Source organism: Pseudophryne corroboree, chromosome 9 (assembly GCF_028390025.1).
Source record: "Pseudophryne corroboree isolate aPseCor3 chromosome 9, aPseCor3.hap2, whole genome shotgun sequence".
Lineage (NCBI taxonomy): Eukaryota > Metazoa > Chordata > Amphibia > Anura > Myobatrachidae > Pseudophryne > Pseudophryne corroboree.
In genome coordinates this window covers 187168706-187177914 of record NC_086452.1, presented here as the reverse complement: position 1 = coordinate 187177914, position 9209 = coordinate 187168706, and the positions used below count along the sequence as shown (strand labels likewise).

The window sequence follows — 9209 nt, the reverse complement described above, 5'->3', positions numbered from 1 at the left end:
TCAACTTTGAATGCTTATAAAAACTTTCACTTCACGCAGTGCAATGATTCATATATCAAACATTGGTTGGCTCAATGCCACGTTAATGTGCTGCGGTCTTGAAAAATAAAGGATACCCAACAAAATACTGATAGGACAGTGACATAAGTACACAGGGATTTTCACCTAAGTGGTTTTAATGCATAACTTCTCTTATAATGCAAATATTTCACCTCTGTTTATTGTGTTGAATTCAGCATTAAATTTCCTTTCATTTGATATTTTAATCATTGCACTGCATGAAGTGTAACAGTTTTTATAAACATTTGAAGTTGAAAAACATTCACATTTCAAAAAGTGTCCGCAATTTTGTCCATCACTGTATAATAATTTATTTTTAGAATTAGCTACAACGTAAATGCTCACATTCCGCAAAGGACCTTTCCAATCACTCTTCAACTTCAAAAGTTTATTTTATTTTGGGGGAAAGAAAAATTCCTCTCAATTAAATACACAAAATAAAATAAAGACAGAGTAAAAGCTTGTACCGTACCATTAAAATAAAACGTACAAGAGCTATGTACAAATTTAAAAAATAGTTAATATTTACCTTCATATAGAGTCTGCTATAAATACAGTATTCTCATTTATTATACATTTGGCATTTAAAATGTAAAGCTAAAATGTTCAGTCCTGTACTGGCAGAGATGGAGCGGGAAGACCCATGTGATTCGTATTTTAACAAGTACCATTGAAATCCACATAGTCCCCCACCATAAATATGAGGCCAACTGTACATGAGACTTCTGTTCGTAGCAGCTTCTAGAGAGAGATGCCGTTCTTCATGGACTGGTGAACGCCGTTTTCATCTATTGTAAGTGGAGAATGGAACTCCTGATTTCGGATGTAAAGCTCCAGTCCCTGAACAAGAGAAGGAAACAAAATGACTTGTCAAGTATTGATCAAAAGGCAATATAGCCATTATTATGCTCCCAACTAAAAATGGAGACATCAGGAACAGCACAGAGTTGCTTACAAATTCATTATGGGGAAGGATCACATTTTATTTCCAGCGCTATGCATGCTACAGTACTTAGCTGTGCGCATGCATCTATGGAGCGATGCCAAGTCATACACAACTCCGTTACATCTCCATTTGCTGTTGAATAATCATAACGGTCTGATAACAGGGTATCTGCATATAGACCCAATTTAAATGAAAGCATGTCATTGAATTTGCGGGATATGCCAAGTTGTGCGTACAACAATCAATCTGATTTCAGATTGATCTCTTGCACTAGGTATACAGGACTGGAGCAGTGTGGCTGCATGCATAAGTACAACATACAGGCAAATATCCACATTTAGGGCCTGCTTCAGATTGGCAAGTAAAGAAAAAAAAAAAAAAAAGAAAGTAACTTAGTGTCTGGATCAAACCATGTTGCCATGCAAGGGGAGCAAATACATTTATTTTGTTTCTGTGCAGGGTAAATACTGGCTGCTTTATTTTTACACTGCAGTTTAGATTTCAGTTTGTACACACTCCACACAAATCTAAATCTCTCTGCACGCTACATCTGCCCCATCTGCAGTGCAACATGGTTTTGCCCATTTTTTGTGTGCTTTGCTTGCAAATAAGAATCAGGCGCTTAGTTCCTTAAAAAGCTATGGCAGCGCGAGGGACTTTCATGCAACTCCGAATCGGCCCCATTGTGAGAAACCTGAATGAAATGGGGCTGCACACCTGTGGGTATATTTACTAAGGTGCAGGTTTTTAGAAGTGGAGATGTTGCCAAAAGCAAAACAATCATAGTCTACTTATCATTTATCTATCACCTTCTAGAAGAGAATATCTAGATTCTGATTGGTTGCTATGGACAACATCTCCACTCTAAAAACCCGCTCTTTTGTAAATATACCCCCTGGTGTCAGAGTGGGATATGTAGGACCCATCAGTACCTCACTTTACAATGGGGCACTGTATGGACAAATATCGTTCAACACACACACCATAAATACACTAGTTAAAATTTAAACCATTTTACGATTTAAAATAAGATTTTAAACCTACCGGTAAATCTTTTTCTCCTAGTCCGTAGAGGATGCTGGGGACTCCGTAAGGACCATGGGGTATATACGGGCTCCGCAGGAGACATGGGCACTATAAAGAACTTTAGATGGGTGTGCACTGGATCCTCCCTCTATGCCCCTCCTCCAGACCTCAGTTAGAGAAACTGTGCCCAGAGGAGACGGACAGTACGAGGAAAGGATTTTTGTTAATCTAAGGGCAAGATTCATACCAGCCCACACCATCCACACCGTATAACATGGAATATACGCAACCAGTTAACAGTATGAACAAAACAGCATCAGCCAAACACTGATCTTAACTGTAACATAACCCTTATATAAGCAATAACTATATACAAGCCTTGCAGAAATGTGTCCGCACTGGGACGGGCACCCTGCATCCTCTAAGGACTAGGAGAAAAAGATTTACCGGTAGGTTTAAAATCTTATTTTCTCTTACGTCCTAGAGGATGCTGGGGACTCCGTAAGGACCATGGGGATTATACCAAAGCTCCAGACCGGGCGGGAGAGTGCGGATGACTCTGCAGCACCGATTGAGCAAACATGAGGTCCTCCTCAGCCAAGGTATCAAACTTGTAGAATTTAGCAAAAGTGTTTGAACCCAACCAAGTCGCCGCTCGGCAAAGCTGTAATGCCGAGACGCCTCGGGCAGCCGCCCAAGAAGAGCCCACCTTCCTAGTGGAATGGGCCTTTACCGAATTTGGTAACGGCAATCCAGCCGTAGAATGAGCCTGCTGAATCGTGTTACAGATCCAGCGAGCAATAGTCTGCTTAGAAGAAGGAGCACCAACCTTGTTGGCTGCATACAGGACAAACCGTGCCTCTGTTTTCCTAACCCGAGCCGTCCTGGCTACATAAATTTTTAAGGCCCTGACTACATCAATGGACTTGGAATCCTCCAAGACATTCGTAGCCACAGGTACCACAATAGGTTGGTTCATATGAAATGATGAAACTACCTTAGGCAAAAATTGGGGACAAGTCCTTAATTCTGCTCTATCCACATGGAAAATCAGATAGGGGCTTTTGTGAGACAAAGCTGCCAATTCAGACACCCGCCTTGCAGATGCCAAGGCCAACAACATGACCACCTTCCAAGTGAGAAATTTTAATTCAACCGTTTGAAGAGGTTCAAACCAGTGAGATTTTAGGAACTGTAACACCACGTTAAGTTCCCATGGTGCCACTGGAGGCACAAAAGGAGGCTGTATGTGCAACACTCCCTTTAAAAAAGTCTGGACTTCTGGGAGAGAAGCCAATTCCTTCTGAAAGAAAATTGATAGGGCCAAAATCTGTACCTTAATGGAGCCTAATTTTAGGCCCATATTGACTCCTGTCTGTAGAAAGTGGAGAAAACGGCCCAGATGGAAAACTTCAGTAGGAGCATTCTTGGATTCACACCAAGATACATACTTTCTCCAGATACGGTGATAATGTTTCGCCGTCACCTCCTTTCTAGCCTTTATCAGAGTAGGGATGACTTCTTCCGGAATGCCTTTCCCAGCTAGGATTCAGTGTTCAACCGCCATGCCATCAAACGTAACCACGGTAAGTCTTGGAACACGCAGGGCCCCTGTTGCAACAGGTCCTCTGAGAGGAAGAGGCCACGGTTCTTCTGCGAGCATTTCCTGAAGATCGGAATACCAGGCCCTTCAAGGCCAATTTGGAACAATGAGTATTGTCTGCACCCTTTTTAGTCTTAGGATTCTCAATATCTTTGAGATGAGTGGAAGAGGAGGGAACACATAGACCAACTGAAACACCCACGGTGTCACCAGGGCGTCCACTGCTACTGCCCGAGGGTTCCTTGACCTGGCACAATACCTCCGAAGCTTCTTGTTGAGGCGTGACGCCATCATGTCTATTTGAGGAAGTCCCCAATGACTTGTTATCTCTGCAAAAACTTCTTGATGAAGTCCCCACTCTCCTGGATGGAGATCGTGTCTGCTGAGGAAGTCTGCTTCCCAGTTGTCCACTCCCGGAATGAAGACTGCTGCCAAAGCGCTTATGTGATTTTCTGCCCAGCGCAGAATCCTGGTGTCTTCCGCCATTGCCACTCTGCTCCTTGTTCCGCCTTGGCGGTTTACATGAGCCACGGCTGTGACTTTGTCCGATTGAAGGTCACGAAGAAGATTCTCCGCTTGACGTAGGCCGTTGTATATGGCCCTCAATTCCAGTACGTTGATGTGTAGACAAGCCTCCTGGCTTGACCATATCCCCTGAAAATTTCTTCCTTGTGTGACTGCTCCCCATCCTCGGAGGCTCACGTCCGTGATCACCAGAACCCAGTCTTGAATGCCGAACCTGCGACTCTCTAGAAGGTGAGCACTCTGCAGCCACCACAAGAGAGAGAGACACCCTGGCCCTGGGGGACAGGCTTATTTTCTGATGAATTTGAAGATGGGACCCGGACCACTTGTCCAGAAGGTCCCACTGAAACGTCCTCGCATGAAACCTGCCGAAGGGGATGGCCTCGTAGGTCGCCACCATTTTTCCCAGTACTCTAGTTCATTGATGGACTGACTCTTTTCGGTTTCAACAGGTCTCTGACCATGTTCTGGAGTTCCTGGGCTTTTTCTTTTGGGAGAAAAACCCTCTTTTGTTCCGTGTCCAGAATCATGCCTAAGAAAGATAGCAGAGTTGTTGGAACCAACTGTGACTTTGGTAAATTCAGAATCCAGCCATGTTGCTGCAGCACTCTCAGGGAGAGCGCCACGCTTTTCAGCAACTGATCTCTCGATCTCGCCTTTATCAGGAGATCGTCCAAGTACGGGATAATTGTGACTCCCTGCCGGCGCAGGAGCACCATCATTTCCGCCATTACCTTGGTGAAAATCCTTGGGGCCGTGGAAAGCCCAAACGGCAACGTCTGAAACTGGTAATGACAGTCCTGTACAGCGAATCTCAGGTACGCCTGATGAGGGGGATATATGGGGCCATGAAGGTATGCGTCCTTTATGTCCAGTGACACCATAAATTGCCCCCCTTCCAGGCTGGAGATAACTGGCCGGAGCAATTCCATCTTGAATTTGAACTTTTTCAAGTACAGGTTTACAGATTTTAAATTTAGAATGGGTCTGACCGAGCCATCCGGTTTCGGGACCACAAATAGGGTTGAATAGTACCCCTTCCCCTGTTGAACTAGGGGAACCTCGACAACCACTTGTTGTTGACACAGTTTTTGAATTGCAGCTAAAACTATCTCCCTCCCTGGGGGAGAAGCTGGTAGAGCAGATTTGAAAAGTCTTAGAATTCCAGCTTGTAACCCTGGGATACAATTTCCCTTGCCCAAGGATCCACGTCTGACTGAACCCAGACGTGGCTGAAGAGTCGAAGACGTGCCCCCACCGGCGCAGACTCCCTCAGTGGAGCCCCAGTGTCTGCGATCAGCAGGATCCTTGAGGGCTGCCTTGTCTGGAGACTGTAGCGCCACCTTTTTGGACAAGCGCGTTAACGCCTTGTCCACCCTGGGTGAGGATTCCCACCGTAACCTGTCCTGCGCAGGGAAAGGATACGCCATAAGAATTCTTTTGGGAATCTGCAGTTTCTTGTCTGGAGTTTCCCAAGCCTTTTCAAATAACGCGTTCAGCTCATGAGATGAGGGAAAGGTTACCTCAGGTTTCTTTTCCTTAAACATGTGTACCCTCTTGTCAGTGACAGAGGGGTCATCTGTGATATGTAAAACATCCTTTATTGCAATAATCATATAATTAATACTTTTGGCCACCCTTGGGTGTAACCTCGCATCATCGTAGTCGACACTGGAGTCAGAATTCGTGTCGGTATCAGTGTCTGCTACTTGGGACAGGGGACGTTTCTGAGACCCTGAAGGGCCCTGTGACACAGTCAAAGCCATGGATTGACTCCCTGTTCTATCCCTGGACTCTGCTTTGTCCAACCTCTGATGTAATAAAGACACATTTGCATGTAAAACATTCAGCATATCCAACCAATCAGGTGTCGGCGTTGCCGACGGAGACACCACAATCATTTGCTCCACCTCCTCCTTAAATGAGCCTTCCGCTTCAGACATGCAGACACACGCGTACCGACTCCCCCACACACTCAGGGATATATCTATATGGAGACAGTTCCCCAATAAGGCCCTTTGCAGAGACAGAGAGAGAGTGTATACCAGCACACACCCAGCGCCAACTGACACTGGAAACAAAATTTATATATATATATATATATATATATATATATATATATATATATATATATATACACACACACATATATATACACACACATATACACACACACATACATATATACACACACACACACACACACTGCGCCAATTAAAAGTGCCCCCCCCCCCTTTTTTTTTTGCCCTCTGTCACAGTGTTCAGCAGGGGAGAGTCCGGGGAGCCAGCTTCTCTGCAGTGTGCTGTGGAGAAAATGGCGCTGGTTAGTGCTGGAGGATCAAGCTCCGCCCCCTCAGCGGCGGGCTTCGGTCCCGCTCAAATTTCCAATACTGGCGGGGGATTATAGAATATACTGCCTCCGCAGCCTATATACATGTTAGCCTGTCCCTAGAGGTTTATTATTGCTGCCCAGGGCGCCACCCCTGCGCCCTGCACCATTCAGTGCCCGCTGTGTGTGTTAGCAATGCGCATTACCTCAGAAGATCTGAAGTCTTCTTTCTTCTTATACTCACCCGGCTTCTATCTTCCGGCTCTGTGAGGAGGACGGCGGCGCGGCTCCGGGACGAACGGCGAGGGTGAGAACTGCGTTCCGACCCTCTGGAGCTAATGGTGTCCAGTAGCCTAAGAAGCAGAGCCTATCATTTAAGTAGGTCTGCTTCTCTCCCCTCAGTCCCACGATGCAGGGAGCCTGTTGCCAGCAGTGCTCCCTGAAAATAAAAAACCTAACAAATATTTTTCAGAGAAACTCAGGAGAGCTCCCCTGTAGTGCACCCAGTCTCCTCTGGGCACAGGATCTAACTGAGGTCTGGAGGAGGGGCATAGGAGGGAGTAGCCAGTGCACACCCATCTAAAGTTCTTTATAGTGCCCATGTCTCCTGCGGAGCCAGTCTATACCCCATGGTCCTTACGGAGTCCCCAGCATCCTCTAGGACGTAAGAGAAAAGTAGAATAGACCAATGTTCGGTGTTTGCCACTATAGCATATATTATACAGGAAATTAGGCTTGCATTCCACAAGCAAATTCTGCAGTAGCGTTCATGGAAGCCCAAGTCTGTCTGTCACACAAAGGTATACTACAGTCTTGCGGCCCGCTTCCGAGTTGCATACAGCCGCATCAGTGCCTGAGTTACGATGGTCGCATGTCAGCGACTATACGCAGAGGTTGCTACAAAGCCATTCTCGTGTGTCCGAATGATCAGTGACTGAGATGCCCACGTTTAGGGATGGATATGCGCCGAAATACGGCTTGGTGCATCATTAGACATACCATCGGTTGTACCAGATGTACTGTGTGGCAGGTGCAGATTCTCCGTATGAATATAGCCTCCTGTGAGCAATTCTGCATCCCTGTACAAAACCACTATCAGCAACATTCCCAGAACATGCCCATTAGACAGACCATCGCCATGTGTCACTTGCCAAACTTTGACAGAAAATAAGATTTTACTCACCGGTAAATCTATTTCTCGTAGTCCGTAGTGGATGCTGGGAACTCCGAAAGGACCATGGGGAATAGCGGGCTCCGAAGGAGGCTGGGCACTCTAGAAAGATTTATGACCACCTGGTGTGCACTGGCTCCTCCCACTATGACCCTCCTCCAAGCCTCAGTTAGGACACTGTGCCCGGACGAGCTGACATAAGGAAGGATTTTGAATCCCAGGTAAGACTCATACCAGCCACACCAATCACACCGTACAACTCGTGATACTATATCCAGTTTGACAGTATGAAAACAACTGAGCCTCTCAGATGGCTCAACAATAACCCTTTAGTTAGCAATAACTATTTACAAGTATTGCAGACAATCCGCACTTGGGATGGGCGCCCAGCATCCACTACGGACTACGAGAAATAGATTTACCGGTGAGTAAAATCTTATTTTCTCTAACGTCCTAGTGGATGCTGGGAACTCCGAAAGGACCATAAGGATTATACCAAAGCTCCCAAACGGGCGGGAGAGTGCGGATGACTCTGCAGCACCGAATGAATGAGAGAACTCAAGGTCCTCCTCAGCCAGGGTATCAAATTTGTAGAATTTTGCAAACGTGTTTGCCCCTGACCAAGTAACAGCTCGGCAAAGTTGTAAAGCCGAGACCTCTCGGGCAGCCGCCCAAGATGAGCCCACCTTCCCTGTGGAATGGGCTTTCACTGATTTAGGATGCGGCAGTCCAGCCGCAGAATGCGCCTGCTGAATCGTGTCACAGATCCAGCGAGCGATAGTCTGTTTAGAAGCAGGAGCACCCAGCCTGTTGGGTACATACAGGATAAATAGCGAGTCAATTTTCTGGACTCTAGCCGTCCTGGAAACATAATTTTTCAAGGCCCTGACTACGTCCAGTAACTTGGAATCCTCCAAGTCCCTAGTAGCCGCAGGCACCACAATAGGTTGGTTCAAGTGAAAAACTGATACCACCTTAGGGAGAAACTGGGGACGAGTCCTCAATTCTGCCCTCTCCATATGGAAAATCAGATAAGGACTTTTATATGACAATCCGCCAATTCTGATACACGCCTGGCCGAAGCCAAGGTCAATAACATGACCACTTTCCGCGTGAGATATTTTAGATCCACGGTTTTTAGTGGTTCAAACCAATGTGATTTTAAGAAACTCAACACCACGTTGAGATCCCAAGGTGCCACTGGAGGCACAACCGGGGGCTGAATATGCAGCACTCCTTTTAGAATGTCTGAACTTCAGGTACTGAAGTTAATTCTTTCTGGAAGAAAATCGACAGAGCCGAGATCTGTATCTTAATGGAGCCTAATTTTAGGCCCATAGACACTCCTGCTTGTAGGAAATGCAGAAATCGACCTAGTTGAAATTCCTCTGTTGGGGCCTTTTGTGGCCTCACACCAAGCAACATTATTTCCGCCATATGCGGTGATAATGTTTTGCAGTTACATCTTTCCTGGCTTGAATCAGCGTAGGAATGACTTCCTCCGGAATGCCCTTTTCCTTTAGGATCCGGCGTTCAACCGCCATGCCAT

The 9209-nt window shown here is 46.0% G+C and overlaps 1 protein-coding gene across 3 annotated transcripts in view; it reads right to left on the bottom strand.

Moving 5' to 3' along the window:
• Nucleotides 1–427: 427 nt before the first annotated feature.
• The window catches only part of UAP1 (UDP-N-acetylglucosamine pyrophosphorylase 1), a 28657-nt gene continuing 19875 nt past the window's right edge, over nt 428–9209 (bottom strand). For all 3 annotated transcript variants that reach the window (XM_063940032.1, XM_063940034.1, XM_063940033.1), the window contains one exon: nt 428–900. In XM_063940032.1, coding sequence (XP_063796102.1) covers nt 802–900 — 99 coding nt within the window. In that variant the 3' untranslated portion in view covers nt 428–801. The remainder of the gene's footprint in view (nt 901–9209) is intronic.